Source organism: Ambystoma mexicanum, chromosome 9 (assembly GCF_040938575.1).
Source record: "Ambystoma mexicanum isolate Mex_15411 chromosome 9, UKY_AmexF1_1, whole genome shotgun sequence".
Taxonomy (NCBI): domain Eukaryota; kingdom Metazoa; phylum Chordata; class Amphibia; order Caudata; family Ambystomatidae; genus Ambystoma; species Ambystoma mexicanum.
This window is the reverse complement of record NC_090931.1, coordinates 106,343,400-106,364,312: the sequence shown is the minus strand read 5'-3', so window position 1 is coordinate 106,364,312 and position 20,913 is coordinate 106,343,400. Positions and strand designations below refer to the sequence as shown.

At 47.3% G+C, this 20,913-nt stretch overlaps 1 protein-coding gene across 5 annotated transcripts in view; it reads left to right on the top strand.

Moving 5' to 3' along the window:
• LOC138487710 (tetratricopeptide repeat protein 12-like) overlaps positions 1 to 20,913 on the top strand; it is a 466,792-nt gene that overhangs the window by 261,689 nt on the left and 184,190 nt on the right. For all 5 annotated transcript variants that reach the window (XM_069614243.1, XM_069614241.1, XM_069614244.1 and 2 more), the window contains 3 exons: positions 6,402 to 6,570; positions 10,091 to 10,183; positions 11,048 to 11,111. In XM_069614243.1, coding sequence (XP_069470344.1) covers positions 6,402 to 6,570; positions 10,091 to 10,183; positions 11,048 to 11,111 — 326 coding nt within the window. The remainder of the gene's footprint in view (positions 1 to 6,401; positions 6,571 to 10,090; positions 10,184 to 11,047; positions 11,112 to 20,913) is intronic.

Below are 20,913 nucleotides of genomic sequence, written 5' to 3'. Positions count from 1 at the left end.
GCTCCTCGAGAGACATTGCAGAACATTTATTCGACCTTTGGTCGTTATTAACTTATAATACTTTACATCCCTCCTTCAGCGTCGTAGCTGTGAAGCTGTTTCACCGCCGATCAAGATCTTCGACGGCGGTGCCTTCGACGGAGGAGGTTGTTCGGCGTTTGCCGAACAAGTGGCCTGGTCTCGCCGGCCAAATACAGGAGGGAGTGAGGTCGTGGGACATTTGTTTCTCTTTGAGAAGGCCTTTCCCTTTCCCCTCCCTTTCCTTCGGGGTTGTTATCACATGCAATTGTTTCCTCCGCTATGGAGCGGACACCCTTTAGGTTTTGCCCGCGTTGCAAGGGCAAGTTTACCTGGAAAGACGAGCATAAACGGTGTAACCGTTGCTTGCCCCTCGACCACAAAGACTGCTGTGAGGCCTGTCAGCTTCTTAAACCTAACACTTTAAAGGACCGCAGGGTCAAAAGGTGGGCAGCCTATGCCATGTCTAGGTCTGATTCCTCACCCGCCGCCGAAAGTGACGAAGAATGTGATAACCCGACGTCTGTTTCGGAAGTCGTAGACCTCTGTAAGGAGCGTTCACGCTCCTCGTCTGTCCCCGGCCCCGACAAGCTTGGCTCATGCCCTGCTTATGGGGATGAACACCCCGGCGACACTGACTTACACAAAAAAACACTCCCATAAACATACAACCGACGGCTCTTCCTCGTCAAAGACGAAGAGAACATTAGTGCCAACGGAGACGCAGGTCCTACCGGCGGCCTCCTCAGACCGTAAGAGTCTTAAGCCCCCCTCGCAAACGCAACGACTGACTGGGTTACCCCCAGATAAGGGCGCCATAACTAGACCGCCAGACGCGCACCGTCAGAGCGCCCGTCGGCATAGAGCAAGCAACGCTTGTAACGTCGACGCCAGAGGTACCCTCGACAGACAGATTAGTTGTCGAGAACCTGGCGCGGATTGTTTCCACCGATAGCCAGAGACGGACGGCGAAAGAAACGTCGATCACCGCTCACGGCCCGGGAGACGCCGGAAAGGTCAGAAGGAAGGCAGGAACTGCCCCCTCCGTCGAGAGGGACTCCTAGCCTACCAGAAGGCTTTTCAGAAGGCGATGGGAACCTTTCTTTGACATTATGGGATAGGTCGAAGCGTTTTCAAACTGAAGGCCCTCACTTCCCCCCCTGACCGCTCTGGGGTACCTCAAGAAACCCTAGAGAGACTCCAGTTTTGTATGGACAAAATGGAGAGGTTTATGGAGACTCGGAACCTTCCAACGGCCAAGAGATCAAGAGAGGGACGTCAGGAGGATCCCAGGCTGTTTAATCCCCTCCAAGAGGATGTAGATTTATGACCTCACTGAAGAGGACCCCCACTTTCAGGAGGATGACGAATTCTTAGGCAATGAAGGGGAACAAAACCTAGAGGAGCAAGGTTTTGAAGATAACCCAGATATGGGTGGTGGGGGGCTTCGAAGAAGACCCAGAAAAAGGCGCTTCACATCCCTGGCAGTCCCCATCAGCGTTTTCAGACCGACGGTCCCCCCCCCCCCCCAGGACTCGCCTATTAGGAATAGGTCACCCATAAACGATCAACCTACCTTTAATGCACTACTACGCAAGGCAGCAGCACATTTCGAAATCGAGACTGGGGAAATTTCTCCTGACATAGACTTTGTAGAAAAGATCATCAAGGAGAAACCCCCTGTCAGCCAAACCATTCCCCTCCTCGCCTCAGTAAAGAGATGAATTATTCCTTCGCTATCTACACCCGCGTTGGTCAGAGGGGTCAACCCGAGGATAGAAACATTTAGTCCCTCCCCATCGGACCCGTTGTACGTCAGGGGCCACTCTGTACCAGACTCCTTAGTGGTGACAAATACAAGGAAAAGAGCAGGGGTCCCGCTGTCAACCAGCGAGGCACCACGAGATAGAGGGTAAAAAATGGTATGCCCTAGGAAAGAGGATTACAGCCTCGGCTGCTTTTTCCGCAAGAATTGCCAACAACAACTCTTTGCTGGCAAGTTACGCAGATGCACAATGGAGCAAACTACGTAAGGACATCAAGGAGGTACCGGAACCCCTACGTACTCTGCTTCTGGCCACGGTTACTGAAGGGACCTTAGTCAACCAAAGCATCATTAAAAATACTCTGGATGCTGCAGAAACGGCTGGCCGTTCCCTAGTACAAGGAATCCCTTCTAACGCCATGTATGGCTACGCAATTCAGGTTTTAAACCTGAAACACAAGCATCTCTAATTAACAAACCTATAGAAGATGCCAACCTCTTTGGGAAGGCGGTGGATGAGGCACTAGAGACCGCAAAGGAGGATTTTAACACCATCAAAACCCTAGACCAAATTTCAAGGCCTTCCAACAAACGTGGTTATGGCAACAGATGCTTTTTTCGAGGCCAACGCCAGCAGCAACGGCAATAGTCTGCAGTTAACTGGTCCTCTAACCAAGGCACCAGTGGACAATACTACCAGAGAGGTCAACGTCGTCTTACGAAACATGCTTCTCAAATACCCAAAAGACTGTAGACCTTTTGTTTCAACTGGGCTTCTCCATCAACGAGAAGTCCAGCTTAGACCCCAGCCAGATCAAACAATTCCTAGGGGCTCTAATTCGAACAAAGGACGGCCTCGTCTTCCCCTCCAACGAGAGGGTCCAAAACATGCTGTTTCAGATCCCTCAATATGTGGCCGGTCGAGAGGTGACGGTACGCAAAGCAATGCGTTTACTAGGAATGATGGTGTCATGTATTTGGTACCTCACGCGCGCCTGCGCCCAATGCAAGAGTGGCTCAACTGCCAGTGGTGTCAGGCCAGCGGACAATGGGACGATCTAGTGGTGGTCTCGCAAGCCTGGGTTCTCTCGCTACAGTGGTGGTCGAAGGAAAAACTGGTAATGAGGAAACCATTCGCCACCCCCGCAGTGGAAGCCACTCTAACCACAGACGCATCCCTCACAGGATGGGGGGGGGCTCACCTATCCCATCAGACTGCTCAGTTTGGACTCCGAGCATAGCATCCAAGCACATAAACTTACTGGAGCTACTAGCTGTGTTCAAGGCACTGAAAGCCTTCCAGGCACACCTGCAAGGGAAGACAGTGATGGTCCTTGCAGACAGCACCACAGCCCTGTACTACCTCAACAAGCAAGGGGGCACTCACTCTCCAGGACTGTCCAAGCTGTCCCAGAACATCTGGAAGTGGGCTCTCAGACACATGTTCCTATTGTCACAACATGTACCAGGGGAACTCCATCTGCTAGCAGACGGACTCGGTAGAGACTTCCCTCTGCCCACGAATGGCGGTTACAGGAAGTCATCGTCGTCTTCACACAATGGGGATTCCCAGAAATAGATCTGTTTGCAACTCTGGAGAACTCCCAATGCCAAGATTACGCCTCCAGGTACCCCCAGAACCAATCCAAGGGGAACGGTCTATCGATACCATGGTCAGGGAAATTTGTTTACGCTCCTCCTCCCCCCCCCCGACTTACCTTCTCAACAAGATGGTGCACAAGATGCACCAGGAACAAGTTACCATGATACTGGTGGCCCCTATGTGGGCCCGACAGCCATGGTTCGCTCACTTGATGGAGATGTCCCCATCTCCTCCAGTGAAACTTCCCTGCCCGTACAACATGCTGTCACAGGACAAGGGCAGGACACTACATCCATGCCCTCCCTCAGAACATGAATTTAGCAGCCTGGCTCCTGAGATCATAGAAATTGGACATTTACAGCTCCCGCAGAGATGCATGGACATTCTCAGGGAGGCTAGAAAGCCTAACACTCATCGCTGTTATTCTAGCAAATGGAAGAGATTTGTCATCTTGTGTAGAGGAAGGAGCATCAATTTAGTTGACTGCTCTCTCACACAAATTGTTCTGTACCAGACTCACCTACTAGACTCAGGCTTGGTGTTTAACTCTATTAAAGTCCATTTAGCTGCACTTTCCGCATACACAACTTCCCAACTTAGTGTCATGGTGGAAAGTCCTAGTTATTAAAGCCTTCATGGAAGGAGTGAAGAGGATCCACCCTCCGATAGCTAACCCCGTTCCCGGATGGGACCTAAATGTGGTACTAACCAGGCTCATGGGGTCACCCTTTGAAACCATGCACAAAGCAACACTTAAAGACCTCACTCTTGAGACTGCTTTTCTAATAGCCATCACCTCCATTAGGAGAGTAAGTGAACTACAAGCGCGCTCTGTACTAGACCCCCTTGTAACAGTTCACAAGGATAAGGTGGTTCTACGCACACATCCTAGGTTTGCACCAAAATGTATCTCTAAATTCCATGTCAACCAGTCATTAGAACTACAAACGTTCTTTCAAAACTCTTCAAACTTGGGGGAGAACAGCCTGCATACACTGGATGTTCGCAGAGCCGTTATGTTTTATATTGAAAGAACTAGACCATTGAGAAAGACTAATCAGTTCTTTGTCTCAGTGGCAGCAGGAAGAGAAGGAGATGCAGTTTCAAAATCCACGATTTCTAGATGGATTGTACAATGCATCACTCTGTTACACTCTTGCTAAGAGAGAACTACCCTTCAAGCCAAGAGCACACTCCACTCGAGGCACCGGGGCTTCCATAGCTTTCATTGCAAATGTACCTCTTGAGTCCATTTGCAAAGCGGCAACCTGGAGTTCTGTTCACACCTTTACAAAACACTACCGTCGAGATGCCCACGCTAGATCTGATTCCCAGGTGATACAAGCAGTATTAAGACATCTTTTCTCTACTCTTCCCTCTTACAACCCACCTCCAACTCTGGGTACTGCTCGCTAGTCTATGCACAGCATGTGATTCTAAGCAGATTAACAAACATCAGAAGACAATGCATTACTCACCGTAAAAGCATTTCTGATGGTTGTATCTACTTAGATTCACATGCGCTCACCCTTCCTCCCCGCTCGGATGGAAGGAACATAGACTTTTCTTCTATATCTCTTTTCTGTACTCACGTCTAATAGGCTCCCTCAGGGCAGAAATAATAGAGGGACCTCGACGCGTGAGGGATTGTGGGTACACTGCATGTCACTATAGGGATAGTGTTACCGACACGCCTCGTCGACGTCCCCTTTTCGACTACGAAAAACAAAATGCAATACTCTGCAGTGACCACTGGATGTCGGACTATGCACAGCATGTGAATCTAAGCAGATACAACCATCAAATGCTTTTACGGTAAGTAATGCATTGTCATTCTTGACATTATTTTCTTGCACTTGATTCAGCTGCTAGGCTACTTATAGATGGTGATGACTGGAACATTGACTTCGAGACAATTTTGGGAAAGTCGTGTCGGTGGGAAACTATTGGATGAGTATATTTAACTGTAGACTTGCATTCTGTTTATCAAAAGAATCTGCATATTAGACGAAGTACAAAAAAGGGTCATATTTTGTAAGCTGGTAATTGGCTAGTAAAGTGAATGTATCGTAGTGTAGTGCATATCGTTTCTATTTAAGAAACCTGTTTCTTGGCCTCCTTCGCACCTGGCTAGAAAACATATGCATATTGCTCTTTCTGAAAGTAAATAAGACTGCGCCACTCCACTCCACCAAGATGAGGTGTGGTCTATATGCTACGTTGTTGAACCAGAAACCTAACGATCTGTTCTATTCTCAGCTTTGGCAGTTGACTAATAGTGCGATTCTGGGCAAAGCACATTAAACAATTACAATTTGAGGCAGTGTGTACACATTGCAGCACTGTACTGTCCCAATTGCATGTTCCCATCACACCCTGGGTTCTGCAGTCTGGTCATAATCAGACTGCCATAGTATTGTATCTACAAAACACTACATGCCTCCTTTTAGCATTAGTCGATGAATCAAATACTTGAATGTAACGAACGCAAGCTATAAAGTGTTTAAAAAATAGTCCAAAAAGAGAAAATGTAGGAAGAGGAAAGAGCAAACCTCAGTCTAAACAATTTGTACAGGTTAAACAATATCTGTGTGCAGGCGTGGCAACGGCTAAAGGCCCTGTATGGAATACAATTGTAATCCTGGCTTCATTTGATTAAACTATAGGAAATTGTATAAGTCACTTTCTCTCCATTTTTCCTCAGTCCCTGATCTCCTAAAATTGGGACCACTTTGAAACCAGCTACTGCCAAACCCTCCCATTATTGGCACTCTCTTAAAAATAAAGTGGACTTTTACAACTGGTCCTTTGCTGAGGCACACATTTAGCAGGATTCTAGTGTACATTAGGAGTGGATCCTCAAGCACAAGGGAGAGCCTGCTTGAACTGTAGGAAGTGATGGACACCTCCGCTCTGAGTTTGAATAGATCTATTTCAACCCACAAGAGAAGACTGTGCGTTGCTTTGTAGAATATTCAGTGAACACCAATGATAGCTGTTCTTTTGTGCTTTCAGAGGAAAACCAGCAAGCGTTAATAGCCCAGACCTCTCTGGTTCGGTGCCTCTTCAACTTGCTTTCATCAAGGGTGCCCGCCATCTCATTCCACTGCTTAAGCCTTCTTGTTCACTTTTGGATGACCGCAAAGGGGCGACTCCTACTCATTGGCCACGTTGACCTTCCTAGGTAGGATATCTTTTAAAAACGTTGGGCAGATAAATGGAAATATTGCTTTGACACTGACAAACTGAAGTAATCGGGGCTTTCTTGGGTATTCTATTTTACAAAGTATGTAATAAAACCTCTCAAGGGGAAACTGTTTACAGGAGGCTTATGATGCTAGCTTGTTGAATATGCAACCAGATAACTTCTACAGAAGTGTCCCTGTATTGTTTGATATATTTTTCTGTTGCTTTCTCACCATATTCTTACTCTTTCAAGTAGAGGGTGGTAGTTGTACACACAAGGTATTTTGAGGGCGGGAGGCTGTCGTCACCTGGCGCTGCTCGCAACTTAAGACATTGTTGCCATTATCACCAGCGAGAAGCAGATGGTAGCTAATGGCAACTTTGTTTCTAAAATATATGCTGCAAGTAATTTCATGAAAATAAAAAAGGTCCCCAGTGAAATAGAAAAGGAGGCTAAAAATCCATTCATTTACATGGAATCGGATAGGAGGCAGACCAAGACTGATTTGTAGTAATCAAAGGTTGTGGGGATGGGTGAGGCTTACAGGCAGAGCAAAGATAAGGGTTGGAGGGCAAATTGCACAGTTTGCAGGGAGTTGTAAAAGTGGGGTGGAAAGCCCCTTTATATACGTAAAGAGGACAGGCCAGGAGAAATCTTGCGCCCGAAAACCGGAAGTGTCCAAACATTTGACAAACGCCCATTTTATTTTACAAAATCCACTTAAAATGGAGACAACACAAACATTTAGGAAATCTGACTCTCGTTATTCCAAGCTTGACAGTACCTTAAGGGGTATGACATCACAATTGATGTTTCATCTTAGAAAACCTAAGGCGGGAAGGGGATTTGTTAAGGGAATTAACTAGATATATATATTACATAGAGGGTTAGTGCATTCATTGGCTAACCTCTAGCTGGTGGCTCTGCCTGAGACCACCTACTAAAAAGCTGCGAGTAAAACGTTATCGTAATGGAGTATAATTGGCTGTTGCAACACTGTTAAACGAGCGTTAAATGTGGGTAGGGATTGGTCAGTGATTTCTTTCTCCGGCTTGGCACCTTGGACTGTTACCAACACATGAGCAACACTTGGGGTTGGTGAGAATGGCACCAAGGTGCTACCGTTCCCAATAAGGTTACCATTTCTGATTCTCTAGGTCACAGGTCAGGACATGTAGCTTTCAACATTGCACTACCCGTGTATCTTTTTTCAGAGAACTGGATTGGAACTAAGATCTCAGTCTCTCTCTGAACGTAATGAATGGGCATTATCCTCCAACTGCAGGTCACGTGTGTGGAGACCACATTTTGGATTAGTCGGCTCAGCATTTGAGGATTTTAGCCCTTATTAATGCATGTCTTTACCTGTCTCGGCCGCTAGAGACTTGTTAAAGTTGCTTTCTTATCAATATTAAGCCTTAGTTAATGGGAACCTGACCTTCCAGTATTTGTTGCTTTATTCAATCTGAAAGTACTGTCTTAGGCCTGGGAACTGTTCTGTCCTCTTTGCCGACCCACGTCTTTTCTTCCCTGGTAACCTTGGCAAGGCATATGCACCGATTGTCTGGGCTGTTCAAATTTGGCTTTTCTGCTAACTCTGCGAACCAGGTCCTCCTGCAGCTGAGGCTTCTTTGTCTCCCATTCGCCAAACGTGGCTGCACCAGACATCTCATTTTACATGGCCATTCGTTTTAGTTGCATTAAGCAAGCTTTATGTATTTTTATGCGTCTTGCGTTTCAGCATGCATGTGCAGCATGTGTTTCCTAACCTATTGGATGCAAGTATATTCTTCATGTCTAAGTTCAGTTTGACCTGTTCATGGAATTTAATGGTGGGTGCATATGTACTTCGTGTCTAATGCACCTAGGTGTGTCAGTGTTCAGCAGTGTTTTGATCACATGTTCATATCCTCCATAGCTTGTCGATTCAGCTCTTCTGCGACACCCCCGAGGTTGGGTCAGTAGGGTAGGCTCATTGAGGTAGGCTCATTGAGTACGGTCTTTCACACCTGCGGTATGGGGAGGAGTGATGTGCATCTTCCATTCCTGTAGCATCAAGACAGGGGCCGATGGGATGAATGACCCATTCATTTGCCTCTCTTCAGAGTGCTTGACCTCAGTGTGGGTGTCAGGAGCATAGAACAAAGGTTTGGACCAATGGATAAAGCTTGTAATGCACGCCATGATTTGCTTCAGCAATGTTCGCTGCATAGGTTGTCTCTTAATACATTAAGCAAGTCATTTTTCTTGTCCTTAACTTGTGTTGCTTTATGAAAGTTGGATAGTGTCTTAGTATAACGTTTGATGCATAAAGCTGTTCAGCTCTGGATTCACAAACGTTTATCTCCACATGTTTATGGCCTGGGAATGGGAACATGGTTAAACCTTCCCCCCCCCCCCCCCCCCCCGCCCCCACACACATTCTGCCAGGTGGTCCGATTCATACAACGGACGCTGTGCAATGGCTCCCTGTGGGCAGAATCACTCTTGTGAAACATCTTCAGAATGTGGGCATGCGGCAGAAAGGGCTTATATCTTATCAAAATGCATCCTTGAGTAACAATGCCATGTGCTGAGACCGGTCAGATCTGCAACTCTGATCTCAATTCTAGCACTCCAGGAGAAGGGAAAGAAGGTCGGCAAGAGCACAGACCCAATGGCCACGTTTCAGAGCTTCAAATGAACACTCCTACTTGTCATTTCTTAACAGACTTACTTTTGACACACGTTGTCTCCGTTTTCCAAAATGCATTTGGTAGTGGGTTTGAAAAGAGGAACTAATAACTGACAGCTCATCAGATCTGGGAAGCTGAAATCTTGAAGGCATACTCTGGGCAGGTGCTGAGTAGCACATCGGAATGTGTCTTGTCACTGAACACTTCATCACTATGGGAATCTGCAAACCTACTCTATATGCTCTGGAGGCTGTTTTGAGACACAACCTCTGGACTGGAATCTGGTCGCCACCAAAGTAAACGGAATGTATTCAGATACTGGGGCATAAAGAGAAAAGATGGCAATCAGAAAATCCTATGGGCTAGAGAATGCTGGCATACGACGATCAAGCAGTGATTGGCTGGAAGTGTCAGTAGGAATGAGCAGATCTATGGAAGGTTTCACATGCAAAGGGCGACGGATGTGCTTGGGGCTTTGTTTTGGGCATTACGACATTTCTAGACTGACAAAAGATCAGAAATTACATTCGAAGGGTACACATTCTTACAAACTGCTTGATAGATGGTTGGGTGTGTAACTTCATTTTTCTGATAAGGATAGTCTGTCAGGGCTTCTGGCAAATCTGAATGTGGGATCAGTTTTCATCCATCAATCTTGAGGACATCAGTTAAGCAATCTCTTGGCAAACGTTTTCGTGTCCCTTATGGCCAGTTAGCCGTATGTATTAGACATCTCAAGTTATTCATTGTATGCATTTCACCTGGATATCATTTCGCTATTGTGGGTTGCATTAAGAGGTTTTGTGGCCCAGATGTTACTTAATTGTGTTTCTTTTGAACAGGTTGTTGCAGTGCCTCCTGGGATTAATTGCTCTATCCAACGACCAGACTGCAATTGCTGCAGGCTTGCTGTACAGGTTAACTATTGTGGAAAAGTAATTTTATTTTATGTTTCTTTCTTTTTCAAAATATTTATTCTTTTAATTGCTCATACCAGCACAAGTTCTCCATCTGGAAACATTTAATTGTTTTAAAATGTGCAGCATGACAATCAATGCTTTTACAGCAGGTTGCTTTGTCAACAATTGAAAGATTGACTAATGGAGTCTGTATCTGAATGTGTCCTTCACAGCGTCATAAGGTGTATTTTGAAGAATTGATAGTAAGGTCTTCCTTAAACATTGGACCATGTATTTTAGGCATTTGCATTTCTGCTTCAAAGCAGAGGCATTTAATGTTGGTGTATCTCCGCCAACTCTTAGCGATATATGCTAATTTTGTTTAGTCATTTCCTTGCTTTTGCAGCCTTTTTGATAATTTTATAACCCATAAGATTACACGTGCCACTTTTGCAACAAATATTTTATGTGCATCAAATAGATTTTTGGAACAAAATGAATTGGAAAAGGGAAAAGATGAATTGAAGGAAGAGCGACTGGAACGTCATGTGGGATTAAGCAACAATCTGATAGTGGTGAAGTAATCATGAGGACTTGGTACCCTGCCATGGGCCACATGGTGAAGAATGAACGACACATTCTTTGTACTGCGCTAGGACCATATTTTCTGTCAAATATTTTGTACACTATGCTAAACTCAGCTTGCATTTTCTAGAGGTTTTATGATGGTCACAGTGTGAAAAAAAACAATGTGTTATGCCATTCTTTAAACCACGGATTGACTGGCACGTTCCTTTTTCTCTAGTCCTCCTAGAATCAGGGAATCCTAAGAAGTCATGGGTCTTTGTTTTCAGAGTCGTTTTTGAGATTTTGCTTAGGTTTATTTTTTTTCTCCAACAGGTTCAAAATCCACTTGAGAGCAAACTTTTGCAAGACTGCATTGCCTTCATTCCTAGTTGTGCTGGTAAGTGAGGCCTTACTGTGGTGGTCTACTCAATGGGCAGCAGGAAGTGCTTACCTGTCCATGCCTTTAGTGGTTTGTCTTGTGATGGGCAACAAAGGGAGAGTTGCAGCGTACTTCCTCCACACAGGGTGGTCCGCTTGAACATTTACCCATTTATTTGTTACCTCCGTGAAGGACAGGGAAAATAGGTTTAAAAAAAACAGAATCAGCACTCCAGCAACAAAGATGCGTCAGAATGACTAAAGGCATGTTCTGCCATGAGCCCCACAGTACCAGGGGAGTTGAGAAGATGCAGCTGGATTCTTTCATTTTGCAGCATCAGTGGGCCCAGTCTCCTGTTCTTTGGGGGTTCTGGCTGTCCTGATTGGACAGCCACCCAGCCATTTCTGTAAACTGCAGGGAGACTTTGCAGAGAATGAGCGTGTTGGTGGTAAAGGTGAAGATCCTGTCAAGTAGTCCCCCCCCCCCCCCCCCCCTTACTTACCGGAGTCCGATCTTTGCTGGATTTCCTGGTCGATGCCTTCTTGCGGACGGATCGGGTCTTGAATAAGGCTGCACGAGTCTCTTCCGACTCCAGCGTGCGTTCAAAGTTCTGGGATGCAACGATCCAGGAATCCGGGAAATTAAGAAAGTGCACTACACAGCACACGAGTCCAGGAAGTAAGAAAGGAGAGGGCTAGGAATGGAGTTAGTAGGGACAGAATCAGGGAAACAATACCGCGAGCTACGGAGCACACGTCTGGTCGCTACTTCGCAATAGCATTGAGCCGCGCGGGGCGTGGTCTTAGAACACGCCAAGTCCAACGTGTAGAGCGAGGAAGGTGTTTCAGGCTGGACGGCCATGTTGGGAGTACCAGGGAGTATAAGCCCGTTGAGACAAGGACCAGGAGGTCCAAAAGGCGGTGTGTTCTGTAGGTCATGACAGATCCTGAGGCAAAAAAGGTTGACCACTGGAACAGAAGAACCAAAGAATATGACCAGAGACTCCTGCAGCAAGAGACTACTGCTGTCATGACCCAATTTTCTTGTTAACAGAGGTGCTCCAAAGACGACGACTCCTTCCCTTTGGCTGTTGGGACCAGTCGGCCATAAGTCCTGCAAAACGAGCCATCCCACGATGCGCTGCGACGTTCCTGGGCTGCAAACTGCCAATACCCTGGGACCTCTGACCTCGTTGTAGTGCATCCTCTTCCCGTGAACAAATTCTCCCAGAACTTGAGCTCCTGCTGGACCTCCTGAGGCAAGATCCTCCATCAAATTCCCCTCACCAGAGTATTGGACCGAAAAATTGAGGCGGATTGACCGGGCTGTAAACCCTTACTCCTGGGGTCTGTCAAAGGCGCCAAAACTGCATACCGACTGAGCACGTAGATTCCTTTGCTGGGAGTAATTTCTTTTGACTTCTGCTGTGACATCTCTTCTAGTGTGCCTCCTTTAGTCACCATGTCATAGAACAGGAGACTGGGCCCACTGATGCAGCACCATGAAAGAATCCAGCTGCATCTTCATAACTCCCCTGGTACTGTGGGGCTCATGGTAGTACATTCTGACGCACCTTTGTTGCTGGAGTGCTGATTCCGTTGTTTGGGTGTTTGCCCAGGCTTAACGCTTGTGTGCCCATAAGGGAGCCTTTCCCACGGTCCTTGAAACCGTTTTTTGACCAACAAAAGCCCTTTAATTGTAATTGAAGAATCCTCGAACTTCGCCTTTTCTGTGTGTGGTCTGCTTTACCTCAAATCTGACTTTGAAGAACTCTTACTTGGATACGGATGGACTGCTAAAAACTTAAGGCCTCTGAAAAGAAATAGTCTTTGAAAGTACTGACCTGCATTTATTTCTACAACATTGTCTGGGTTGCAATAAGTGATTTTGCTCACAATTCCATGCAGTGCTCCAGATGAGATTTTGAAATGGGAGTATTTTACTCCCTATTTATTGGGAGTAAAATAATTTTTTGGGGAGTAAAAAATGTAATCCCATTCTCAAACATGGGGTTTGGCATGGATTCACATGCTCATTCCCTGTTGCCGGGCCAGGAATCTTCTATAAAAAACAGTATTGCTTGAATACTCCCTTTCACCCATTATCCATTCACTGAAGACTGGGTTGTACTATACCCTTCCAATGATGCTCCTCCAGTTTTGTCACCGTCTACTATATAAAAATTGCCAAAAACCTGAATGGCTTGGGTGTGGATCATGAAGACCTATATATTCGACCTGGTTATGTTAAACAAACTTTTTGAACCGCACTGGTGTAAAACAGTAGAACCCTGAGTACTTATAAAGAATTCGCCAAATTTCCACATAATAGAGATGGCTGTCGTATCTTATCTTAACATATTTCCATGTAATACTAGAATGTATTACCTGAGATTTAGACTAAATCAGGTCCCCACTTTGGAAAGAACAAAGCACTGGAGAACTCCCAGTCACACTAATGGTGTTACTAAATGTCGATTTTCATAATGCTTAGAACCAAATGAAACACTAAAACATTTGATTTTAGAATGCTCACACTTTAGAGATGTATGAACGAATTTTTTTTATACGATTTGTAAATGTGAACTATGAAGACTGTATGGGGTCTCTTTCGAACCAGCTAATGCAAGGTGGTGACAGAGCATACATTTTTGCATTGGTTGCTTTATTAAGAGTAATAGAAAATTAGATTTTAGCACTTTAGTGTATCTAATCCTTGTTAATGTCATTGTTGATTAACTGATGTTCTAACTCGCTTTTATCTATCTTAAATCGAACTGTCATGTATTTTGATGTGTAAATCATAGGATGTCTTTTTTTTGTAAAGGTTCATTTGAACCATAAACAATACAAAAAGACTGCGGTATCCCTAAATCCTGCGGCCATATTCAGATTTTTACTGCACGTGTCGGTGCAGGGAGTCCTTGAGTTTTGATCTCCCAGCTTTTATTTTTTTCGACTGAAACATTTTTTTGGTGTACATTTCAAGGACTGCTGACTAGTCGGCTCTGGTAATGGGGCTCCGTTGCCAGTTACGTTTCGAAGTCTACACGACAAGTCAAGTGGAAGGGCCTTCCAAGGCCTACTTCGCGCCGCACCATGTCGGAGGAAGAAGTCTCTTCAGGCTGTGCTCCTGGTGTGGTTTGCGAACCATCTATGTGGAGGACAAGCACCCTAGATGTCTCTGTCTGCAACCCGACCACGAGGAGGACCAATGCGACATCGATCTTTGTTTTTCAGCCCAAACAAAGCGGGATCGCTACCAACAGTTGGTGGCATGGTTGAAAAAGGGTTGAGGCCCTGATGTGGCCTCAGGCCACCCTCTGGTAAAACCCAGGTCCGGCTGCTCTCCAGAGTGTTCTGCACCTGGTAAGAGATCCAGATCGGCCGAGGAGGTTCCCCCTGAGGGCTCCAGTAAAGCCAAGCATCAGTATATTGGTCCGGCTAGAGACAACGCTGATGCAAGTCTTGGTTCAGGACTGAAGTGCTCTCCGTCAGCTTGCTAGTTTACAGTGAGCTTGCCGGGGACCGGCGCAAGGTCCTTGTCACGGGAGAAACAAAAGAAGCAGTCCGAAAGGAACCCTCTTCAAAGCTCTCTGCGACAGTTTTGTCAGCGACTAAGACAGTCTACGGCCATGAATACATCGACCAGACCATCGTCAACTGTTGCTTAATCGGCGACAGTGGGCTCATTGGCATCAATGACGTCCTCTGCTGCTTGGACTGCCACCTCATCTGTAGGTACTTCGTCAACAGCCACCTCGCCAGTGGCTGCTTCGACTGCCACCTTGTCATCGATTAAGTTTAAACCACTGCTTCAAAGGTTTCACTCCCAAGTCCCACAACTACTGCTTTGTGGACCGCCACTACTCGGGCAATAAAGGCACTGATCATGTCTCTAGCCCTGAGGAAGGTGGCTAAAACAGTATGCACACTGCAGTTAGGCATTTACACTAGCTCCAACAGAGTCCCGGCATGAGTGCTTGGAGGCAGGGGGTCTACAGCCCTGAAGGCGTGGATTCCCCAAGGCATACAAGCCTGTTTAGACATTAGCATTCTTCCATGGCCCCCTTCGCAAGCTCTCAGATGTGTCCCAGGACATCCTCACATTGATCAGTTCTCTGGTCTGATACAGAAGCGGCTACCAACCATAGCGGGACTCTCAGGGATCTTCCCTAGGTACAGCCCTTCAAGGCCTCCACCCAGGCATTACTTGGCTACCCTGAGGCTACCACAGTCGCCACTGCCGGTTCCAACAACACCAAACTAGGCACTGCACACGGATATGGCAACTAACACGGACGCCGGCACAGCGTACACAGAAGAATTCAAGGACTTTATCAGGGCGGACAGAGTGGAAGCCGGTACAGATGATGTCCCCAGGGCTTCACCTACATATGAAGTCTGGTCATTCCATTCCATGTTGGCTAAGGAGTCTGCCCCATTTAATCTGGTACCAGAGGTGAAGAGGAAGGAAGTTTTCCTCTACCAGAGACATGCCGCAACCAGGAAGACTGTGCTGTGTCGCACTGCTGGGTGAGGTATGGGTAGAGGACCTGACCCCTATTTAAGTCCATGAGCTCCGCAGCAGCGAAGCTGGACCGGTTAGAGAAAAAATATAGGATGCCAGACTTGGCCCTCAAATGCCTCTGCTCGCAGCCATCCCCAGATTCAGTGGTTTCGGCCGCAACGTGCAAGCAGTCCGCGAACTCATCCTCAATCTATGGTCCCTCCAGACCAAGAGGGGAAGAAGCTGAATGTGTCTCGAGGGGATAGGGGGAGCTGGGGGAAAGCATCATATATATTGTAGCGTCGACCATCAAGGCTGCCAACGCTCGGGCCATCCTGGCCCAGTATGATTGAGAGCTGTGGCTTAAACCAGGCACACTCCTGGAGTTCTTGCCGGACGACAAGAGGGAGGCGTTGGCGATATTTCTGGAGCTTGGGTGGCCTCCGATCATGCCATCACTGTGGCGATGGATGTCGCAGATTCCGGCTTCTGCCAAATGGGATATGATAATAGCTCTCGGGAGTCGAGGTTGGCTGAAGGATATCAATTTTAGGCCAGAGGTTCAGTTCAATGTAGTAGATATGCCTTTCGACAGTGATAATCTTTTTGGAAATGCAGTGGATGAAACACTAGGCCATCAAGACAGACCGCAAGAGCACTACGAACCCTGCAGCAGTGCCGCTCTTCCTTCCGATCCTCCAGGAGTACATTTGGAAGATCCTCAAAGGGTTGCACCTCCCTACCATCAACTTTCCCGCTCCACAGCGCAGGATTCCTACAGAGGTCGGTGTCAGGCTTTTGGTGGAGCCTTAGTGCTACCGGCGCCGGCTTGGGAAACTGCAGGTGACCAAGCAGGCCTGACTTGAACAGGGTCCGCGTCCCCACTTCTGTACCCCAGTGGGAGGCCACCTGTCAATTTTCGTCTATGCTTGGAGAAACATCACCACAGACACATGGGTGCTGGCCATTCTGCAAAATGGTTAGTGTCATTCGAACGCAAGTGCCAGGAATGAACACACTGCCCAGCTGCTGTGGCGAAGTACGAGCCATGCTGACAAAGGGTGCAATAGAGCCTGTCTTACTACTCCAGATACTTTATAGTCCGAAAGGTCGTGGGAGGAGGCGGCAGTAGCGCCCAATCCTGAAATTCAGCGCTTCAACAAATACCAAAGGTCTCAAAAGTTCAGGATGGTCACGTTGCAGCAAGTGCTCGGCCAACTGGAGGAAGGGTACTACATGACCACTCTTGGTCTGGAAGATGCCTAATTTCATGTCCCCATTCATCCAAAGCATCAAGTTACTTTGCTTCGTGGTATTGGGGAACCACTTCTAGTTCAAGGCACTGCCCTTCGGCCTGAAGTCGGTTCCAAGGGTGTTCAGTGTTTGGCCCCGGTAGCAGCACATGTATGTCTCAAGGGCATACACGTCTATCCGTACCTGGACGACTCATCTGGTCAGGTTCTCAGAGCCTGGCAGTGCAACACATAGGAAACCATATGCCAGCTAACGGGGCTCAAGTTCTCAATTATCTGAAATCTTTCTTGACGCCATAGGAGGGTGCTCTTTCGTGGGGCGCGTCTCAACACAGTGACGTCCCTAGCTTCCCCTCTGAAGTGCGGGTGCTGGCCATCCTTGGGAAGGTGCATCGTCTGTCCAAATCAACAACCATCCGGGTGGTCAAAGTCCCTGCTGGGCATGATGTCCTCCTGCATACATCTGATCCCTTTCAGCAGGCTGCAGATGCGGCCAATCCAGGAATATCTGGACTGCAGGTAGAACCAGGCCACGGGCAATTGGTCAGACAAGTTGAAGCTCAATCTGGAATTCGAGCAAGCCATCCAATAGTGGGGGTGCACTTGCCATACGCAGGGTCCCCAATTTCAGACAGTCACCACGCATTCCTCGCTGGACGGATGGGGCGCCTACACAGGGCAGGCCAACGCCAAAGGACTTTGGCTGCCGGAGAAGTATGAAGGATGGGGAAGCCTACCCTATCGTCCTACAAAATTCATGACTCTGAAGGAGGCCAGGAAACACTGCAATGGCGATTCTATTTTGGGCTAATTCCCAACAGACGCATGATTGACAAGTTTGTCGAGACACCCCCTCAGCCAGCCATATGCCCTCAACCAGTACTACCGACAAGGTCCAGTATGAATTTACCCCAAAGTGGATGAAGAACCCCAGGCTAGAACCAAAGACCTCAATTTACAGTCTTGATTAAAACACCAAGAAGCCATGTTGCTGAAGTCATTGGACACCACGACATAGCTGCATTAGACATGAAGCACATGTGCCATCCGCACTTCAGGACACACTTGAATACTTGAACACAAGTATACAGTTCTATAGGTAGAGGACAGACACTGTCATTGCTTTTTATTTGTCATTAGTCAAATGCAGCAACACAGACAGCAAGAAGCAAGATATCCTGAGCAAAGTGTGCAGATGCTTACATGTGAATAATCCTAGAACTGTAGGAGCACCTTTGGGACCTGACAGAACCAATCGTGACTAACTTAATAGAGAATGTAGTATAGCATGAACACTGTAGAAACCGCATTACAATTATTTAGGGAAATTACCGCAGGCCACCAGCCTCTTGGCAAAAGCTGAGCTGAATCAAGGTTGGAGCAAGACGTGAGACAGGACCTGCAGCCCAGGCCACAAGATACGGATGACATTCCATTCCCTAGATGATAAAGGCACCAGCCGCAGTAAATATAAATAATTCCTCATAATTCATAGCTGCCCAGCTCAAATTTGTGGTCTCTGGACACGTGACCCGGCCGAAGCAGACAATGGCAGCGACCCTCGCTGGGAAAGAGCCGATCTCAGGCTACCAGACAGAACTGCAACAAATATGCTACAATATGAGACCAGTGTTGCACTGAGCAAGAGCACTCTCATAGACTAAGGTGGTACATTACAATACAGTCAGTCATTCCTATTACCTTGAAGAGGTACACCAAGAGCTTGAGAAACTTTGTAGATCCCAGGCCTAAGGACGTCTGCTCTAGCCAGCCACAGTTTAGTGTCCCGAGGGTGGGTAGCAACGGGCAAGAAGCAATGTTAAGCCCACCACACTGCAACATTGTTATAGATAGTGACTTGGGGATGGACCAGGTCAGCTACCTGACCTGCAAGGGCCAGTAGAATAACATCTATAGTCTACTATAGGTGGTCAACACCCAATCCCATGGTCCGATAGGTTTCCTGGAGAAGGGCCCAGGGTGTGACGTGTCGCTGACGCCACACTAGAGTAAAACCGGCCTGCCAGCCGAGAACGAATGAGATGCACATGGATTTCTCATGTTCCTGTGCTGATCCCTATTTGTCTGTAATAAACTGCAGTTTGAACTTGCTGTTGACTGAGTCCTGTTTATGCTGCGGAGCGTGTTGGGCCTTCCAAGTGCCAAAGGACTTCCAGTGTCCCTCTGGTATACCTGGGAGTTCTTCCCAACCGGTTGGTAGCAGAGGTGATGGTTGGCTGTGCCAGCCCAACACCAGGCCGCCTCTTTCACAGCTGAACCTGAGAGGCTGCAGGACCGTTGCATATTCTGAGAAGATGGGGAAAACGCGTGCCTGTTTACAGGCCATCTGGAGCCCCTTGTGAATCATCCTTCCCGAAGTCAGCAAGTTGTCCAGGCAGACCAAGACTGGGAGGCGAGCGCCTTGAGGAGCCGCTGACAGCCGAGCAGCGCCAGCAAACGACGTAGTGTAAGTATTGACCCAGTCTAACAGCAACTGTGGGTGTGTGGAAGGGTGTGCATTGTCGAGTATTGTCAAAGTAGGGACGGGAGCAGAGGTAGAAGTACTTTTTCCTAGGTTTAGGGCACATTCGGTCTTGCGGGTATAAGATTCTGGTGAATAACCTAGACTATTGACTCGAGGGTTTGGATGACAAGATATGTAAATATTGGTATTTCTGTGGGGTTAGGCGTTTAAGCTCAGTTCATAGATGATGGTATCCTCGTAAGGGTTAGCAAGGGAGCTGGCCTAGATTGCAGAATGTGAGTCGACTGGTTGGGTCTCCTGGAGCGAGACGTTTTGCACGCTAGGCGACGCAGCGGGTGAAGTTCAATCGCAAGAAAATATTGGTATACTCTGTCTGGAGTGCAGGAAGACAACTGTGAGGTTTTGTGTGGGTTGGTGAGTAACTGACTATTGCAGTGTGCGTGCAGTGTTTGATCTTCCTATATTGCTCTGTTAGCTTGGTGACATCAATCTTAGGTTTGCACATAAGACACACAGCTAGAGACGGTGATGAGCTAGTACTGGAAAATTGGGATTGGCAGAAGAGGGGATTAAGTGGCGGTGAGCGGAAGGCGCATGCACAAGATTGTGGGTGTGTCTGAGGAGGCAACGACTGTTGTGGAGCTTGAGAGGCTTGTAGAAAGTGAAAGTTATCATATTGTTCCTTCCCTCCCTTAACAGCAGGCTGTCAATCCTCTATCTCTGGTAAAGGTATTAAAATATGTATCAGGGCAAGTGCGGGGGGGAGGGCACATGCCACTTCAGCACCTGTGTAAGACACTCCCACCTTACAGGGAGAACGTCTGTAGATATATCATAGAATGGTCCAAAGGTAACGAGGCGAAATTGACTAAACCATGGCCACCTTGTGGAAATTTCTCCAAAGATGTGAAGGAATCACTATTGACAGAGGGGTAACTATAAGGGAAAGAAACTGACCAACCACATGGCTAGATTTGAGCTATGGCGCTTGTTTCAGAAGGGTGAGGGGGATGCAACATAGTGCCAGTGGATGCTAAGACAGCAGGAGGTGAAGAACCCAGGGACCCAACCCTCTGCACCTCCCCCTTAGAGTGTAGCATCCGATGATACAAACGGGGAATGTACCCAATGAGAACTCGGGGCAGCAGAGTGGTACTAGAACCTGACCTATAAACCGCCACCATATACAAAGGAAGAGAAGGCGAGGGGCACAGGGCAGCCCGCTATTGACTGAGGCGAGCAGTGAGGTGCAGCAGGGTGCAAAGGAAGGGCTCGACGGCGTAACCACGAACAAATGGATAGCAGCATAGGTACTCCTGAAACTTCAAGGGAAGACAAATAGAGAGGCAGAAGGGGCAACAGAGGTGATAGAAGGGCTGAAGAGAAGCAGCGAAGTAACAGATTGGGCAGAGATAATGGATGTATATAGTAGGGAGAAGGATACAGAGGTGAGATTAGAGTGCGAGGATAGTGAATGTGAAGTTGGAAAGGGAGGATGGGGAGTGAAGATGGGAGGAGGAAACGGAACACATGGAAAGGGAACGGGAAGAAAGGATCGAGAGATCTCAGGGAA